This window comes from Hypanus sabinus, chromosome 25, assembly GCF_030144855.1.
Source record: "Hypanus sabinus isolate sHypSab1 chromosome 25, sHypSab1.hap1, whole genome shotgun sequence".
Lineage (NCBI taxonomy): Eukaryota > Metazoa > Chordata > Chondrichthyes > Myliobatiformes > Dasyatidae > Hypanus > Hypanus sabinus.
Window position 1 is genome coordinate 25010564 of NC_082730.1, and position 20278 is coordinate 25030841.

General features: G+C 41.3%; 1 protein-coding gene across 2 annotated transcripts in view; it reads right to left on the bottom strand.

Annotated features, from left to right (window-relative positions):
- The window catches only part of ikbke (inhibitor of nuclear factor kappa B kinase subunit epsilon), a 59340-nt gene that overhangs the window by 4815 nt on the left and 34247 nt on the right, over positions 1 to 20278 (bottom strand). For both annotated transcript variants that reach the window (XM_059950345.1, XM_059950344.1), the window contains exons 13-20: positions 19065 to 19128; positions 14558 to 14670; positions 12132 to 12208; positions 11125 to 11164; positions 8858 to 8959; positions 7720 to 7816; positions 3228 to 3334; positions 1913 to 1984 (exon numbers count right to left, since the gene is read on the bottom strand). In XM_059950345.1, coding sequence (XP_059806328.1) covers positions 1913 to 1984; positions 3228 to 3334; positions 7720 to 7816; positions 8858 to 8959; positions 11125 to 11164; positions 12132 to 12208; positions 14558 to 14670; positions 19065 to 19128 — 672 coding nt within the window. The remainder of the gene's footprint in view (positions 1 to 1912; positions 1985 to 3227; positions 3335 to 7719; positions 7817 to 8857; positions 8960 to 11124; positions 11165 to 12131; positions 12209 to 14557; positions 14671 to 19064; positions 19129 to 20278) is intronic.

The window sequence follows — 20278 nt, forward strand, 5'->3', positions numbered from 1 at the left end:
ATCTCCAGCTAGCTCACTGATGAGGTCTTTCAGAAACAATACCCAGTTACAGTGTTGGTATATCATATATAGTGGGGCAATCTACTCAGTAACATATAGGACGTACAGGTCCACTACACACATGCTCTGACTGATATATATACACATTTTTTAGGCTAATTAAGAGGCTGCGCCAATTAAACAAAGTTTCGTGGAAATAGTTAAGGTACTTAAGACAAATGGAGTAACAAATGATGTATTTAAATGAAACAGATTTACCAACAGTACCACTACACTATAAAACTATTAGTTCCTTATAGTAATTGAAGGAATTCATCCACGATGCAATGAACAAATCAGTGTGAACACCTACTGCAGATAATGGACATCCAAATTTTCACTTTAATTGTAATATTCCACATGATGTCAACACCTTCAAATTCTTTGAAGTAGTGAAATAGTTTCATTTTCACTTATGGCTTTTTCTGACATCTCCAAGCCTGAATGCTTGAAACCACAGTGAGCAAAGCAGCTCTGAATTGTCCTACTGCTTTTTGCTTGCCAACTATTAGTGATAAAAATCACTGGTCTTTGAAGACGAACACATGCAACTGATGCTATTTAAAAACTGATCGCTCTAAACATGGTATGAATGCAAGCAAGTGGATAACTATTTCAAAGGAACAATGCAATGAATGGCCTCTTCCACAAATCCAACACCCTTCAATTATATTTAGAACTGGGAGCCAATACTGGTTGGTAAAGGAATTACTGATGGTCAAAAAAAACCCAACAGATACAAGATTGGAATCAGGAGCACTACAGCAAAGAAACAGGCCCTTCAGTCTATCTAGTCCATGCCAAACTGTTATTCTTGTCTCATCTTCCTGCAAGGGAAACATAACCCTCCATATCCCTCCCACCCTTGTACTTATCCAAACCTCTCTTAAGATGTTGAAATCAAACCTGCAGCCATCACTTCCATTAGCAATTATTTCAACGCCTGCGCCATCCTCTGTGTGAGGTTCCCCTTCCACCCTTAACCCATGACCTCTAGTTCTTGACACCCAATCACGGTGGATAAAGCCAGCTTGCATTTACCCTATCTACACCTTTCACTATTTTGTACAGCTTTATCAAACCGTCCCTCACTCTCCTATGCTCCAGAGAATAAATTCCTAACTTATTCAATCTTTCTCTATGATGCAGGTCCTCATGTACCAGCAACATCCTTGTAAATTTTCTCTGTACTTTTTGAATCTCATCGATACCTTTCTTATAGGTAGGTGACTAGAACTGCACACAATACTCCAAATCAGACTTCACTGTTGTCTTAGTCAACTTCAACACAACTCCCAAATGCAATAATCTGATAAAAGCCAATGTGCCAAAAACTCTTTACAAACATATGTATTGACTTGTGATGCTGCTTTCAAGGAATCACGGATCTGTATTCAGATCCCTGTTCTACTGCACTCCTGTGTCCTACTGCTCACTGTGCAAGTCCTATCCTGGTTTGACCTCCCAAAGTGCAATTCCTCATACCTGTCTGCATTAAAGTGCATCTGGCATTTTTCAGCCCATTGTATACCAGCAGCAGAGGTTTTGATTACCTGGTCATTGAAAATGATGTATCCAAGAAGGTAATTAAAAATGTTACCCAAAAGCAATAGGATATTTAAGCCTACGTGGACACAGGGTGGGGGTTTTAGGGACAGATCTAGGTGTCTTGTAACGATGGGAAAAGGACCTCTATAAAGGAGAGTTATGTCATCTATAGCCTGGCTTCAATCAACTCTCAAAACTAAGCACTTTAGTTAAGTACATGCAGAGCTGCAATCAATGTCAAAGGATGGAATCAATTCAATGGCTTCATTTCCTCAGCCTTGCCAATAACTCTAAAAGCAGCGTAAAGATGAATGGTCTGGTTCACCTTTGGATGATCATGTTGTTGTGCTGGAGTTCCTGAGTTACGTCTTCCATCTCCTTCTTCAGCTGCTTCATCCTGTTGGGCAAACAAACATCTTCAAAGATCCACATCTCAACCTTCATACCCAAGTACCTTCAACCCATGCACATAGCAAGGACACCAAAATTATTTTTGATGTGCCAAGTGTCTTCTCATAAAGATCCTATATTAGTAAAGCTTCTTTATACTTGTCCAACAAAATGCATGTTAGCACTGCCACCTGAGCATTAGCAATTCATTACACATCTACTAGCTTTTCCCCATTGACACGGACACATCCCATCATAGACATCCCCTTTATTCTAACCATCCCCCCACCTTCCCTCTTACTTGCATCTTAGTTCTGACCAAGGTCGCAACCCCCAAACATCAACGATGTTTCTCTTCCCTCAGGCTGACTTTTCCCCCAAATTTTTCTGATTGTTTCAAATTTCCAGTATAAAGTATTTTTTGATTTTCACATAATTGCTGCCTGTATATTGACTTCTGCTCAAGAAGCCGTCCTTTCAAACATCTCCCAATACTTACAAAATGCTTAATATTTTTGTTTTTTCTTGAAAAGTGGATAATGTCATATTTTTCTACACCATTTGCAATGCTGTTGCCGATTATTTGGATTGTCCAAATTCCCTTGAAACCTCTTTGCATCCTTACCTCTACCCATATTCCCATGTAATGTTGCGTAGGTCATACCACTAGTGTCTGGTTGTATTTCTATGAGAGTAATTTAACCAGGGAATGGCTTCAATTGCATTACATGCCAAGAGGGAAAAAATGTTGATTTTCAGCTGCCTGGCACTGAAACAAAATATCCCTACACATTTGAATTTTTAGGCCACAAGAATGTTTGGGAGTGATGTCTATCAGTCCAAGTCCAGTGGAGGCCCAGAGACAGCCCATCCTGGGGTAAAAGGACCCATGTCTGCCTGGTAGGAGGGAAGGCGGCAAGGGGATTGTTTTGTCATGGTGCTATTGTTCTTGCTTGTGTGCTCTGCGAACACGTTGGGCATGCTATGTTGGTGCCAGACATGTGGTCTGCCCCCAGTACGTTCTTTGGTTGTGTTGCTCATTAACACAAATGACATTTCCCTATTTTGATGCACTTGCGGCAAATTAATGAATCCCGATTAAAACCAACTGTGGAATTCATTTGAGGGGAGGCAGTTACAGACACCAACAAGGTAACCAATAATTCTGTGCAACTTTAAATTTGGATATTCTGTATAAAATCTCATGACTGCCTCCAACTCAGGAACAGCTCGAGGAAGCTGGCCCCCACCTGATGGCCATTTCCATGCATTTCTGTTCAGGGTAGATAGCCAAGGCTGTTGATTTTGTCAAGGTTTGTTGGTCGTCTTGGAGCCTCAAAAGGACCTGGTCCAGTATCTGCAACCAAGGTAGAAAGTACAGGTTTGAGAGCATTGTGCAATTAATCAAGATGTTTTCAGAGCTGTAAACAATATTATTCTTTAACACTATTCCTCATTTATGCAGAACCTTCTCTGAAACAGGGCAGTAAGTCCTACATCCACATCAAAGTCTCAAACTGTCACATATCCATCCATCGTCAAACACAGTAAAGGACAACTGAATTTTTTGAGCTTAAAGAGTAGAAGGAAAAGTGCCTTGACTACTACAAATTTTAATCATGCCAGGAGTGCGATCGCTCAAATTGAGTATTATGTCCTCCTATGGGTCAATTGGTGGGTGTTCAGGTGGAGTTCAATCTGGGATCCACATCAATGTAGACTGCTGGTGTGCGACTTTGTTTAACATGGAGGCTGATGCACAAACAGCAAACCACACGATCCTCGACAGATCAGGGTTTGGTCCAGTAGTACGGAATGCAGAGGGACAGGGGGCTCTTCCCTTTTGCAGCTTTCCTCCGCCTTCACTGCCGTTGTGATGTGCATCATCTTCTGCCAGCTCTACTGATGGTCGGATGACCATTTCTCTGGAACTTCCCCCTTGATCTTACCACCTTAGGTGACTCAACCAGAGACTTTATAAATCACTGGTGAGGCCTCACTTGGAGTACTGTGAGCAGTTTTGGGCCCCTCATCTTAGAAAGGATGTGTTGACATTGGAGAGGGTTCAGAGGAGGTTCATGAAAATGATTCCAGGATTGAACAGCTTGTCATATGAAGAGTGCCTGATGGCTCTGTGCCTAAATTCATACAACTCAGGAGCATGAGGGGTGACCTCATAGAAACCTATCAAATGGTGAAAGGCCTTGATAGAGGAGAAGTGCAGAGGATGGGACTAGAGGACACAACCTGAGAACAGAGGGGCGTCCTTTCAGAGGGGAGATGAAGAGGAATTTTGTTGTTATCCAGAGAGTGGTGAATCTGTGGAATTCATTGCCACAAGTGGCTGTAGAGGCGAAGATGTTATGAATATTTAAGGGAGAGATACTTGACAAATCAGGTCTTGAAGGGATATGGGGAGAAGGCAAGAAATTGGGATGAGAGGAACAAAATAAAACATCCATGAAAAAAAATGGTAGAGCAGACCTAATAAGCCAAATGGCCGAATTCTGCTCCATATCTTATGCTAAATTCTAGATGGCAACACTCTCATGATCTCAGGAACTCACAAGCCTCTCTGCCACGACTAAGTGCTGATTCTCGGAGAAAACAAATTTCAATAGAGTTGGAGATGATGACATTTGCATCGGAACAGGAATGAATTAGGGATTAGAAATAATATTGTGATTGCCATCAGACCAGATAGCATTTATGGAAAGAGAAACCAGCTTAGTGTTTCTGACTGAAGACTGTCAGAACGCAGAGGATGGCTATTCAAACAAAACATTAAACCAGTTTCTCTCCCCACAAATCATGCCTGATCTCCTGAGCACACCCAGCACTTTCAGTTTTTGTGTTGATTTCCAGCAAATGTAGATCCAAAAAAAATTTTGTGCAAGCTTTCACTATTCTCTCCCATCGTGAAGACCAGTAATTTGAAGGACCTCATTCTTTTATCTAGCATTTCTTACAACCAGAACAGTTCTATCAGGAAAAAGCAGCATCTTTAATTTGATTGGTCAACAAAGATAAATTGGCAGTGCTAGAGGAATAAACAAACAGCTCCTGTAGATTTAGGTGTGACAGAGTTAACATCTTCATCCTAGCTCCAATATTTTGAGACCTATTAAACAAAATTATTCAAGGTAAATTTATTTTAAATCCAGTGACCTTCCTCCTTCAAGTTGCTTACAGTAATATTCAAAAGATCAAAATTTAAATATCTGGAGACCCTTGAAACCCAAATCTGAATAAAACATGCAGAACTACTTAAACATATAGTATTTCTAACACTTTGTAATACAGGTAACAGATTTTGTCTGTACAAAAGTTTACTTTTAATGAGAATAGTAGTATTACTTAAAAACTGCAGATGCTGGAAATCTGAAGTAAAAATTGAAAACATTGGAAATGTCCAGTAGGTCAGGCAGCATCTTTGGATTCAGATCAAAGTTTTTCCAATAGAACAGGGAAAAAAAGGAGAAAATGATTTGAAAAGTGTTGGATATGAGATTGGGAAACATGGGTCAGAAGCAATGGTTGGGCCATGTCTAATTGAGGGTACAAGGAAGGCGTCCGAGTGTTGACCGGTAATCTGAGGATCAGACATCAGTTCATAACAACACCACCCTCATTGACAGGTTTGATGTGATTTTTATAGTGAGCGCAATGGTGCAGGTTCAGAAGGGGTTGGGTTACAGTGAACAGAGGAAGGGAAGAACTGAGATGATCAATCTTACATTTGCAAAGAGTAGATTCATCATTGGGCAAGAGGCCAGAGGGAGATGTCCAAGTGATCAGGAATTCTGGAGATGAAAAAAAGGGGCCATTGTCTGGAGAAGATTCCTGACCGAAGAGGTAGAAGTGACAGAATAAGAGTTCCACACCATGTCAGACTTGGAATTCATTAAGATGTAAACACAGCAATAAAGTTGTGGCCTCTGTTGAGGACTGCTCACCTGGGCATTAGAGACAGGAAGTTCAGAAGGCATAGAGAAAAATATCAACAGGGTCAGGATTGAATTGGGAAAGAGATCCAGAGGAGTATTAGAATTAAAAGATTGCAGTCTTTGTTATCTGAAAGGAAGGGTCTATTCTATGGTTGCAGCAGTAAAATAATAAAGTAGAACCTTACTCATTTACTCTCCATACAATCAAATGGCTATGTTGACATTCAAATGCCATTTCTATAAACAATGAGTTTACACAAAATTTGTGAAATGTCTGAGGAAAATTATGTAGAAAAACATTCTAATCATTCTTTTATTTAAAGCGGTCTTAACCACACTGTTTTTAAGGGTATGCAGCTTGATTAAATTTAAAGCTCCATAGGTAGGTGTGATTTATTTGTGTTATGTGGGAGCAATGGCTGCTTCTAGCAAATATTTTGATGTTGAACTGATTGCGGCTCAGATTTTTAATGTTTGCTGGTTTCCAAAAACCACACAGCCGAGCCAAGGACAAATCCTGTTTCAATTATTCCAACTAGCTCAATCACTTCCCATTCCATCTCCACAGCATTACTATCAGCTGTAACATTTTGACTACTAAAGTTAAACCTCTTACATCAAAACACATTTTGCTGCCGTTCCATGTTATAGCAAATTTGAAAACAAATCTTTTTGCTCATCATTTCCATTCTAAGATCTATCTCCCTGCATGCATTTGAGGAGACACCATTTCTAACTCATTGTTTTGTAGACAGAAAGCTCAATTGCCCAGTCTGTTCCCTCCCTCCTGTTCGAATTAATCATCACCCTTATCAAGCCAACCAGAGCCCAGGCATGTGACAGAAACCTTCTGGTTTGTAGGAGTCAGCAGCACACCACAACAGCAGTAAACCACTCATCTTTAGATAATGTAATGGTGCCGTCATTGACAGTCAAAGTGGCCAGCAAGAAGGCAAGGAGGAAGCTTGATGATTTGCAGTGTTCTAATGAACTCCGAGCTCATCTCCAGGAGATTTTTATGTTTGCTCTACTTGCATAATAACTCCCCCATTAAGTTCATCACAGAAACTTATCTGCAATGCATAGCACCCTTCAACTAACATGGTAATTGTTACAGGCTGTCTGCCTATCCCACTGGCCCAAAATTAAATAGGGTTTAAGTACCCCTTCTTTAAAAGCTGTTGAATATTTTATAAACAGCAGAAATTCTGCAGATGCTGCAAATTCAAAGGAATACACACACAAACTGCTGGAGGAACGCAGTTCAGGCAGCACATATGGAAATGAAAAAACTGTCGACCTTTCTTCAGGATCTTGGTCCAAAAATGTCGACCTTTTTAAAATTTCCATTAATGCTGCCTGACCTGCTGAGTTGCTACATTTTGTACGCATTGTTTTGAATATTTTATATTTCCAAATGTTTTTTTTAATTATTCTTCTCTCAAATTAAATCTTTTCCTTTCTTTCTGTAAGTAATTCATCACTAATTGGCTCCCTTTATGGTTGTATCTCATTGGTTGGCAGGATTTTTGTTGTCACTGATTATCAAGTTCCTAGAGAGCTTGTTGCTCGAAGTGCTGTTATCACCTGGTAGTTTCAGGAAATCACAGTCCAAATATTTTGCATATTACTATTACAAATTATCACAATGTGACACTCCAGTCTTTTCCACTTCTGATTAAAAGTAAAGTCAGTATTAAGTCACATCTACACTAAATGGGACTGTAGTTTCCATCACCACTTACTTGTCCGTAAACTCATAAATTGGTTCTTTCAACAGGGTCGCAAGACATACCTTGTTCAAATAAGCTTCACAGTTTTCCAGATCCTGACTGAGATTCTCGTATTGTTCACAAAGAGGTCTCAGTTGCTTCCTGATGTCACAGGCAGTCCTGTAGACGGTAATAGTAGTTTCAGATCTGGACTAGACATTGATTCTATGAAAAGCAATGGCAAACGTCCCTAAGAATGTGTGCGCAAATTATCTTTAGTGCCAAATCAGTAAATGACTTTTTCCATGGAGAGCTGTGAAGAGTTTTCACAGGAAATTCTATTGTATTAACAGCCCGATTGTTAATTCCCTTTCCCTCCTTACATCACCCGTTGTGTTCATGGACTGAATACCACCATTTCTCCTGGTGTTCTTCTAAAGAATCATTGGGTACTTCAAGGGTGGCACCTTAGTGTAGCAGTTAGCATAACAGTTCTCAGCACCAGCTTAAAAAGCAACCAAAAAATGTGGGAAATACTCACCAGGCAAGATCTCAGTGGGTCAGGACTCATCACACCATTAATAGTTCAGGTGTCTAGCCTGGTGAGCATTTTCACAGCATTTTTGTTGTTTTCTAGCAGCTACAGTATTTCGTTATTAGACCCTTCGTGAAAATCTGGTCCTAGCCTCAACTCCAAGGCTGCAGTGCAGCCGTCAGCTCTTGAACACAAGACAAGTGATCTAAAATGGTCCTTAATCACCAATTCCAAAATCAAGCCCAAGCCACTTGCCTGGTGGCTTTCTCAATTTCAGCAAGTTTGCAGTTACCTGCCCAGATAACCCACTCACTTTCCAACCTTCACCCATTCTATGCAACCACCTTGCCCAACAGGTCTACCATGATTTCTCTGGCTACACTAGTCAGCCTGAAAACACATACCACCAAGCCTAGGACAGCTTCTATCCTGCTGCTAATAGACCTCTTGTATAATAAGATGGACTCTTGACCTCACAATCTACCTTATTGTCTATCTGCATTCCATAATCTCTCTAATTTTAACTTCTATCCTTTGCACTATTTTTGCTTTCCCCTTGCAGTACCTCAATGTACTGAGGTAATGAACTGATCTGTGTAGATGACATAGTTTTTCCATTGCACCTCAGTACATGGACAATTTACCAGCTTACGGTGACAGTGGGCTTATTAGCTTTAATTAAGTACCTCATCCAGTCCTTCAAACAGGTTAGCAGCTTCTGATACTTTGGTACACAATCATCTTTGAACAACACCAGCACCTTCTTGGCATGGATTCCCATTTTGATTCTGAAACATCAAGGAAACATTAAGAACACAAGTTACTCTGTCATAAAGCAGACAATACTCACACAGATGGAAAGTCCAGAACAGCAAAAGGATTGGAAAGTGTGAAAGACAAGTTGAAACGCACAAAAGTTACACGAGGGCTGGGTTTCATAGGACATTATAATCTTGACACTTCATTTAATCTAAAAGTATCTGTCCTTTACTAGTGTAGAGTCCACAAGAAACACCACATAATCCAAGGAAGTAAACCCAGATTTTTTATAAATTACTTGTCAGTCCTGATGAGTTATCCAGACCCAAAATGTCAACTGTTTATTCCTGTTCTTAGATGTTCCCTGACCTGCTGATATCTTTTAGCATTTTCTATGAGTTACTCTGGACTTTCAGCATCTGCAGAATCTCTCGTACAGTCGGCCCTCTGTATCCATGGGGGTTTGGTTCCGGGACACCCCCACCATCCCCTGTGGATACCAAATTCCGTGGATGCTCAAGTCCCTTATATAAAACGGTGAAGTATTTGCACATAACCTACACACATCCTCCCGTATACTTTAAATCATCTCTAGATTACTTATAATTCCTAATACAACGTTAATGCTATGTAAACAGTTGTTATACTGTATTGCTTAGAGAATAATGACAAGAAAAGTATGTCTGTAAGTGTTCAGTACAGACGCAACCATTGTAGCTCTTCTGGGAATGCTGATGCTGCCTTGGCATCAGCCGATGCCGATTCTCCCGTGATCTTTAAGTTCTGAGGCTATAGTGCTTTACATAGCTAGCCAGCCATCCCTTACTAGAGAACTCCTTCCTCTCGCTCACAACACAAGTAGCGAACGAACGAGACATGAGGCAAACAATTCTCAAACAACAAGTGCTGGAGAGAACTTCCGTTTTTTTTCCAATCCCAATCTGTGGTAGGTTGAATCCGTGGATGTGGAACCCGTGGATATGGAGGGCAGACTGTATTTATGTCTTACTGTGGTAAACTATATATACCTGTCTGGACACACCCCTCTGCTGACTGCTCCTGTGACTCCTCCCTCAGTCTCTAAGATGCCGTGCTCTGTTTTGCTGCTAATAAAAGCCTATCGTTCACCTCCCATCTCCGAGAGTTATTGATGGTGCATCAGTTACTAGTTAGCCTTCAAATGAAGTATTGTATCTAATCTGGGCAGCACTTTCAAGACAGCAAGTCAAGGCTTTGGGAAAGAAACTCCTCACCTTGTAGAGTTCACAGAGAAGATTGATCAGGATACCTGTGACGAGGAACTTTAGCGTAATGGAGCCGCACTAAAGACTAAAAGTTGAACAATGGTAGGAAATGAGGTTTAGCATGTTCAGAATTATGAGTGTTTCTGACAGGATCGGAACAATCTACTTCCATTGACAGGAGAGAGAGTAAACAAACGGAGAAGGTTTGACTTTGTCCAAAATTCAGGAGAGAATGGAGGCAATTTTATTCAATGAAATGCATTGTTTGAATCTGGAATGCACTCAATGAGGCCAGTAGAAGTTTCAGTAATAACTCCTGAAGTTAACGGGAATAATATGAAGAAAAATTGCAGGAGTGTGTGGAAATAGTGCAGGAGCCAGTCAGATAGCATTTTTCATGGCTGACTCAGGCAAAAGGGGTTGAGCGTTCGCCTTCTGTGCTGTGAAGTTCAAAGAACTCTAAGCGCTCCTCATGTCACTGCTCAGTTAATTAGTAAGGTTGCTATGGGTAACCTTGGCTTTGACAGAAAAATAAGGTGTTTGCATTCATACAACACTTCTCTGCATTTCTCGCAAAACTGCCAAAACCCTTGGTATGCATTGAAAAATAAAGTACAAGGTTAAGACGACAAATTTGGCAACAATTTTGCACGCAGCAAGATACCATTGAGTGCTGAGATGAATGATCACATTCTCTACTTTTAACAGAAAAATTTGCCTTTCCAGAAACACTTTGCAGTCCTTAATGTGCGTCAAGCTGTCAGGGTAACCTCTTATTTGCCGTCTCAACTGTGGGTCAGAATTTCTGACAGTGCAGCAATCTCTCAGTACCAAAATGTGCAATCAGCTTTAATGTGCTCAGGTTCACTTATGAGCCTTGAACATTCAGACTGAGGGGCAATCTTTTGTTTATGAACTGAAGTAGAGTATAACAAATAAACCAAACTTACTTCTCAAATTTATGGATCTGCTCATCATTATACTGCAGCTCTGAAATGAAAATTAGTAACATTCAGTCCTTAAGCCAAGTCTTCTCCTCATGTACGGGGGGGGGGGGGGGACTGTGCTGGTCTGCCACTGTGATCATGCATTGATTCCCAGATGGATATGCCGTGCGTCACAAATCAAACAGATGGTCCACTGAATTTGTGTTGGCCATCAAGCAAGCATTTTTACTGTAGCCATACACTAACCTAATGTATTTCTATTAACTCTCCCTTCCCCAACATTCTACCACCCATTCGGAGCAATTTACAGTGCCCGATTATCCGACCAAGCCATAAATGTTTGGGATGAGGAAACACCTGGAGGAAACCCATGTGGTCACATGGGGAAGCTGCAGACTTCAGACAGGATCAAACAAGGGTTACTGGAGCTGAGGGGCAGCACCTCTACTCGTTGCCCCAATGTATACTGGCACGTAACCCTCCCCATTATCAAACAGTCTGCATTACACTGCACACGAATGGAAATAAAGACTTGGATGAGATCAAGGAATCGCAACCAACAGCAGCAAGAGCTGAAGCCTTCAGATGCAGGCCAACGGGGTAGACCTCATGCTCTCGCATATGGATCCAAGTGAGTAATAATTAAAAGGAAGTTTAATTGCATTCATAACCTCGATATCCCAAGACAATTTGTAACCAATGTAAGTTTAACATGTAGTCATTACTGTAATGTGGAAATACAGTGAATAATTTGGATACAGCGAGCTCAGCCAGCAGAGAATGGCCAGATAATTACTTTCTCGTGATAGAGAATAGAGCCACGAGATGTGATTGAGGCTCCGGAATGGAACATGAACCCCATGACCCTCAGATTCAGAGCAGACTGCTTCCAATGAGGCATTGCTACAGGGTCAGGCCAAACCTTGGCTTTGTGGATCTTTGCAGTTACTGACCAACTGTACCATTTCTCATCTGAGCTCTTCAATGAAACCATGAAGTAGCTTCCTTACTCATTCTCATTCGATCTTTTTTGAGCTGGTGGTGAATAGCGGACACTTTCTCAAGTAAGACTCCCACTTTTCCGATTCTACAAAGTAAATCAGAGGAAAAAGGCATTAGTCATTCTTCATTGGCTGACATTTCCTTTTCACCTCTTGGTTCCTTCTCTCCTCAATTGTGGGGTATGATCTAATGACACTATTCAGGTCTCACTCATGTCAGGGTTAAGACGGCCAGTCTGGATAGAGATCCTGACCCTGTCTCATCCTCTATCAACACCCAAGACAACCTTTGAGCAAAGACTCAATTAAAACAAGGAAGAGCTCTTAATTATATAGCTCATTTAATGACTTCAGATACATGACAGCACCTTAGAGCCAATGATTTTATATAGGAAACATGCATAAGTCCTACAGGCATTGAAGAGAATATTTTTTAAATTTTAAAGCTATGTTAGTTAGTTCCACCTGGGAGAGATTGCCCATTCTTCAGAAAGAGCCCTGGGATCTGTTTTTTTAAAACCTTGTGTTGAAGAGCAGACAAGGCCTCAGTGGTTGAGGGTGGGAGATACTAAAGAGTAACAGTTATTTGACATGGCATGCTGAGCCTGGTCCCCTTACTCAGGTCGTTGGGATTTGATCTCAACCTACAACTATGCCACAATGAGTGAAAACAAGATGACATCATACCATCTGCTCTGTTCTAAAATTACAAACCAGCCCAAGTCAAACCACTCCAAACCTGACTGAGCTGGAGGGCTTGTACCTCCCCCCTTACATCAGACCATTGCTTTCTGCCTGTGTGGCAGTTCTAAAAAGACAGGAGGAGGAAAAGTAGGGGAAAGAACTTTGTAAAAAAAAATGTACAATCAGTGCATTTATTTATCAGTGCTCAGCCCAGTCTGATCCAAGCCAAATCCAACACACCCATTGGGTCATGGCAGCCTCAGGTCATATTGCCAGATTCTAGTCTCTCCCTTCCGAAGGCTGAGGCCTACAATCCAATTGTAGCCGTTGTTACCCTTCAACCATCAGGTTCATGAACCAGTGTGGATAACTTCACTCACCTCAACACTGAACTGATTCCACAACCTATGGACTCGCTTTCAAGGCGTCTACAACTCATATTCTCAGTATTTATTATTTGATTTTCTTTTGTATTACACAAGTTATCATCTTTTGCATTTTGGTTGTCTTTGCTTGAGGGCAGTTTTACATTTCTTCTATTGCGTCTTGTCTTTCTTTGTAACTACTGTGAATGCCGGCAAGAAAATGAATCTGAGGGATAGTATATATACAGTACATATTTTGATAATAAACTTACTTTCAACTCTGAACTGGGGAAGGAATTTGAGACAGGTTTGCTCAGTAACCTCTAGTTAAATATAGAGCATGCAAATGTCAAGGATTTGACTTTGCATGTTTTTTGAATCTTCTTCAAAAAAAGTAAAGGTCTGTATAAAGGTAGTGCATATTAATAATATTGTTAACAGAATTGAGTATTATATATCTTTCACTAGTGTCCAAAATTAACATCAACCTTTTGGTCTTATTCACATGAACATGAAGTCAGTCGAAGTTGTCACACCATAACTTTGTACATTGAAGGTGTGTCCCACATAGCCGCTACACTTCATCCCACTGGAATTCCCAAACTATTTCCCACACTTCACACCAAAGAATAAACCCCACACATTATATAGTTGAAAGGACAGTCAAAGCACAAAGCCGTTGGTTCAGATTTTCCACATTATTAATGGGGCAGCAGAATAGCGTAGAAAAACACAACGGTATTACTGTGCAAGCAACCAAGGTTCAATTGCTGATGCTGTCTGTAAGGAACTCACACGTTCTCCGTGACTGTGCTCCAGGTTCTTGGGTTTCCACCCACATTCCAAAGACAGATGGGTCCGTAGCTTACATGGATGTAATTGAGCAGCGTGGGCTCATTAGGCTGAAAGAGTTATTACTGTGCCGTAGAACAGACCAAAGAGCGATAAGAGTCAGGTAATAAATGTTGGCCTTGCATGCAAGCTCCACGTCATGACATATGAGGAGAATCCTTGAAGAATGATGAGTAACAAGAGCAGAGAAGTTAAAAAGGAGACAAAAGAATTTGAGAGCAAGCAATAAGGGACTATTATTGGTGGAGTTATAGCACTGAAGGGCCATTCATTTAAAATTGTCACCACAGAGTGAAGGGAAAATTAGGAGCAATATCTTTACAGAGCACTTCTGAAGTTGGAAATGCTTTGTCACAGGAATGGTAGAATGACAGGGAAAAATATAATATAAATCGGAGAACTCCAATGGAGAGAGTAGAATACTTGTACATAATTACTCTAGCAAAAAAGCTAGCGCACATATGATGGGATGAATGGCATTGATCACCATTGCCATCCTCTAGGGACGAGCTCCTTAGGTTAAACTGTGCTCACGTATTGTCTTTGTGATGGAGGTCACTGCTGTTGGACCATTCTGCAGCTATCAGATCCAGTTGCTTCTGACTGTTTTGAACATTCTGTGAGACGCTTGCCAAGAAATCCATTGTCTGCAACACAAGGCATTTAAACTTAGATCAGATATTGCCCCTGCTGTAGAGTGTATTACACAGTTATCCAGTGAACAGAGGACAACTTAAACACAAAATAAAGGCACCACTGCTGTGCTCTATCAACTAACCCCAGATACACAGATGCTTCAAATACTTCAGGTCAAGTACAATGCCTTAGATACAGAGAAGATCTCCCTCCACAGCATCCCAAATGTTCAAAGTACAAAATTTTCTTGTAGGCATATGCAATAAATCCAACAAGTATAATAGAATCAATGAAAGACCACGCCAACAGGGTGGACAGCCAGTATGCAAAAGGCAACAAATTGTGCAAATAAAGTAAATAATAATAAGTAAGCAATAAATATCAAGAACATAAGGAGTCCATGAAAATAAGTCCAGAGTTTGTAAGAACAGTTCAGTGATGGGGCAAGTGAAACTCTGCCCTATGGCACAAAAGCCTAATGTTTTAGGGTAATAACTGTCCCTGAACCTGGTAGGGAGAATCCTGAGGCTCCGGTACTTTCTACCTGATGGCAGTTGCAAGAAGAGACTGTGACCCGGATTGTGGGAGCCCCTGATGGTGGATACAACTTGACTGCAACAACACTGTTTAGATGTGCTCAGTGGTGAGGAGGGTCATGGGTAACATGATTGACTGTGTTGTATCCACTACGAGGGGTGATTGATAAGTTTGTGGCCTAAGGTAGAAGGAGATGAGTTATTAACTTCACACACAAAATGCTGGTGGAACACAGCAGGCCAGGCAGCATCTACAAGGAGAAGAACTGTCAACATTTCGAGCCGAGACCCTTCGTCAGGACTAGGGTTCTTCTCCCTATAGATGCTGCCCGGCCTGCTGTGTTCCACCAGCATTTTGTGTGTGCTGTTTGAATTTCCAGCATCTGCAGATTTCCTCGAGTTATTAACTTTTTTTTTTAAATTAGTTTTTAATACATTTTCTACATAACTACAGATAAAAAAAACCCAGATCAAAATGAAGGACATTGATACAGTGCAAAAATAAGCTTACAATAACAATCTGATACAGAGAAAGATAATTGAAAAAGCACCCAAATTGAAGACAAGTAAAATTAGTGTCCTCCCCAAGCCCCACAACACAAAACAAAAAAAGGAAACTCCAGACCACCCACAACACAATATAGAGAATATAAATCAGGACAATCAAACCCCCAAACTGTGAATACACTTAGCAACAGAAGATATTAATGCCTACTACCAAAAGAAAAAGGAGCTGAAAGCAAGGGACCGAAAAAATAACCTTAGTTAGGAGGAAGGTTATGAAAGTAATCAATAAAAGGTCCCCAGACCTTATGGAACTTTAAGACCGAATTAAGAATTGAATAATGAATTTTTTCAAGGTCCAAACAGGCCATAATATCATTATTCGAGTTATTAACTTCAAACTTTCTGCATAATCACTCAAAGAGTTGACCTGCATGTGCATGTAACGAGAGCTGTATAACTCATCTCCTTCTACCTTAGGCCACAAACTTATCAATCACCCCTGCTGTGGACCACCTGAAGGTCCAAGACGCCGACTTCTATAAAGAAGGGATCTGTATGCTCCATGACCGCTGGACTAAGTATGTAAATGTAAGAAAAATAAATGGGCTAGGTTTTCTAAAATTGACTCCTTCTTCCATAGGCCACGAACCTATCAATCACCCCTCGTACTTTTTGGGGGATTTTCCATTCAAGGGCTTTGGTATCTCCATAACAGGCTGTGAAGTAACCAGTCAATATGCACTCCTATAGAAGCTTGACAAGGTTTTAGATGTCATGCTAAATCTTTGCAACCTCCCAAGAAAGTAGAGGCACTCTGTGCTTCCTTTGTAATTGCACTTACGTGTTGGGCCCAGGACAGTCCTCTGAAATAACACTGAAGAATTTAAAGTTGCTGACTGTCTCCACCTCTGACCTTCAATGAGGATGGGCTCATGGATCTCCAGTTTCCTCCTCCTGAAGTCAATAATCAGCTCCTTCGTCTTCCTGTCATTAAGAGGATGTTGTTGTGGCACCACTCAGTCAAATTTTCAATCTCCATCCTATCTGATGATTTGTCAACAGCTTTAATTGGGCCAATGACAGTGGTGTCATCAGTAAACTTATATGGCATTGGAGCTGTTCTTGGCCTCACTCATAAGTGTAAAGCAAGAAAACAGGGTTAAACACACAACATTGTGGTGCACCCGTGCTGATGGAGATTGTGGAGATGTTGCCAATCTCAACTGACTAGGGTCTGCAAGTGAGGATATTGAGAAACCAATTACACAAGGAGGTATTGAGGCCAAGGTCTTGAAGCTTATTAATAAGTTTAGAGAGGATGATAGTATTGAATGTCACGCTGTAGTCAATAAAGAGCATCTTGATATATGCATCTTTGCTTTACAGATGTTCCAGGGTTGAGTGAAGAATCAAGGAAATGGTATCTGTGTGGAGCTGTTGTGCTGGTAGGCAAATTGAGGCAGGTTACCACATTCTTTTTAGGCTCATGTATAACTGATGCTTGCCTGAAGCAGGTGGGTACCTCAGACTGCTGAAGTGAGAAGTTAAAATTATCAGTGAGCCCTCTAGCCAGCTGATCCACACAGGTCTTTAGTACTCGGCCAGGTACCCCATCTCAGCCGGATGCTTTCTGACTTTCTGTGAAGTCACAGGATCATCGGGGGCTGTAGACCCAATAATCCAGTTGCACAACACAGCGGGAACCTCCCCCTGCACTTTCCTTCATCCTCTCATTTCTTGTGTCTTCCAATTTTTAAAAACACCTGTTTTTTAAAAAAAAACCTCTGACTGGTAAACTTTTCTTGCTCTTCATTTTTAATTTCAACTCCATTTATGGGCAGTCACCAGGTTATTGTGCACAGTCAACACCTGAACAAGTTACATCTATTTTTGACCAAGTCCTCCCATCCAGAAACGGGACCTGCTATGATGTATCCCAAAGCTGGTTTATTTGGTGCCTGTAATTTACTCACCAAAATTGGATGCAGAGTCATGACTTACCACTTTGGGTACTGTAGTAAACTGTGTATACCTGTCTGCACACACCCCTCTGCTGACTGCTCCTGTGGCTCCTCCCCCAGACCCCTGTATAAAGGCGATTGGGGCACTGCTCCTCCCTCAGTCTCCGAGATGTCGTGCTTCCTTTTGCTGCTAATAAAAGCCTATCGTTCACTTCCTGTCTCCAAGAGTTATTGATGGTGCATCAGGTACGTCAGTAAGATAATGTAAATTATATTTTTATTTTCCTCAACATTCCCTCAGAGATTTAAGTTGTTGTGTTGTGCTGTTGCAGGCTAAAAACATGGACAAAGACTGAGGTGTCTGTGCGCTCAGTGCCCAGGACCCATTCAGCACAGCACTATGGCCCGTCCCATTCCTCAACACCATGCTATTAGGACATGCCCTACATCACTGTCTGGTTTCCCCCAACTATTCTTTGATATTTCTGCCTTACACTTACTTTCTCTGGTTATCTCCCAGCTCCATGGCAGCCTTTACCATGGGCTGGGCTTGAACGAGACGGCAAGTGTGAGGTCAGTCAATAACTGCTGTAAGACAACAGTGGGCTTCTAAGCCTTTTAAACAACTGGAAACCACGTTAGTGGTCACAGGTTTGCTTTAGGCCAAATACAACACCCAAAATGGGCAAAGCCAAAAATTCTACACTAGTGTTTTTACCTCCCCTATACAACTTCATGTTTTTGATCCTTCAGTGAGATATCCCTTCCCCTTCTAACCTTAGGAAAAGGACAATGAGAGTCTATCCTGTCACTTAAAGTTGACTAAACGTTCCCGTACTCTAGTCACATGCCTTAGCCCAATCTCCCAATAGCAATCTTGACTATCAAGATGCTATCAAAGTTAAATAATTAATTTTTAAAAGTTTCAGTTTAGTCCTGCCATAGTTTTTTTTTGCTCAAGGAAACATTTTGTGGCACCAGTTCTGAACTGCTATGTGTGAAATCCAGATACGTCCTAGGATACGCTGGGACATACCATCAGCGATGCAACTTGGAGTCATCTGGAGTTTTGGGTCTTTCAACATCAGACACCCTCGACTAGGTGACCGAGGCAGGGCTGATCAGGCCTTGCCTTGTATCCCAGCAGCATTGGTCCATGGGTCACACCCCTTGATCTACAGCCATCTGGAGGCTCATTCAGCAGCCTCGGTGATGGTGCTGATGGCATTATGGAGGCTGCAAAAAGTTCCAAGGAGAGAGTAGGTTCTGCACAGCAAGCAGCTACCAAAACCTCTACAGACTCCAATATCCTTCTGTGCCAGAGTTAAGCTGTGGGAGAAATCTATGCCTGCCGCCCTACGCTCAGTACCAATCAACACCAGATATGAACAGTTGACCTACCGATTGCAGCTTAACGTGGACATCACCAACTTCAGCTGGATTCGTTCGATAGTGTGGGCCACATCTGTGAGGAAGAGTTTAACCATTAATATTCGGATCTATTTCTACATCTGCCTCATTTCTTAAACAGAAAAGTTATGATCAGCATAGCTGGAATCGGTTAACAAGCCAACATAAAATTTTTTTTAAAAAGCAGTAATAGGCAGCACAGGCAAAGTGGACAATGAATTAGTGCTTACAGCACAGGTTACTCTTGGGTAAACTCTGATCTGATTCTGGTCTGAAAAGGAAAGATCTTTTTTTCCTCCATCCGCCTCAAAGAACTTTGCTCTACTGAATGCCAATCCAAGTAACTTCAAAACCTGCTTCTAGCATCACTGTATAGGATCCAGCCGGAAGGATAAATGTAGGCATTATCTTCTAAAAATTTTCAACACATTTTGTGGTCGTAGGACAACCTAGAGTAGACTGATTTTAACAATGAATGTGCATGCCTACAGAAAGGGAATAAAAAGGCAGGTCCTCATGTTAAATAAGACTTGCAGCTTGCTTACGTTTGTGCTCAAGAGATATGCTAATTCTTAACAATGGCATTCAGCATTTCATGCTTAATCATTTTTGAAATGTCAGTTATTCAAAAATGCAGGTTTTATTTATTTATTTCGAGATGGGCCAGGAGGGCCTGTTCTGCACTAACAAGCCGGACCACCCAGCAGTCTACACGTTTTTACCCTAGCCCAATCACAGGACGATTAGCAATGAACAGTTAACCTATGACTGGAACGCGGGAGAGAACTTGAGCATCAGGAGGAAACGTAGCCATTCACGGGAGAACCCTATAAGCTCCTTCCTGTAGGTATCAGAACTGAATTCCAACACCCTGAGCTGTAATAGCATCATGCTAACCAGAATACTACCCTGGCGCCCCAAGTTTTCAGAGCCAGCAAAGACTGAGTAGGGCTTTATTCACTGTCAGAGGTTTATTTTTTTTAAAACAAATATAAATAGGAGAACCATAGATGTGCTTATTTGTTGACTTCTGCCACAATCTCCATCCCTACCCACCACCATTGCTCACTCCATTGAGTTATTGCCATTGCAAGAAATAGCACAACCTCAGAATACAGGACTGCCCTTTAGAACAGAGATGAGAAGGAATTTCTTGAACCAGAGAGTAGTGTATCTGTGAAAGTTGTTGCCACAGATTTCTGGAG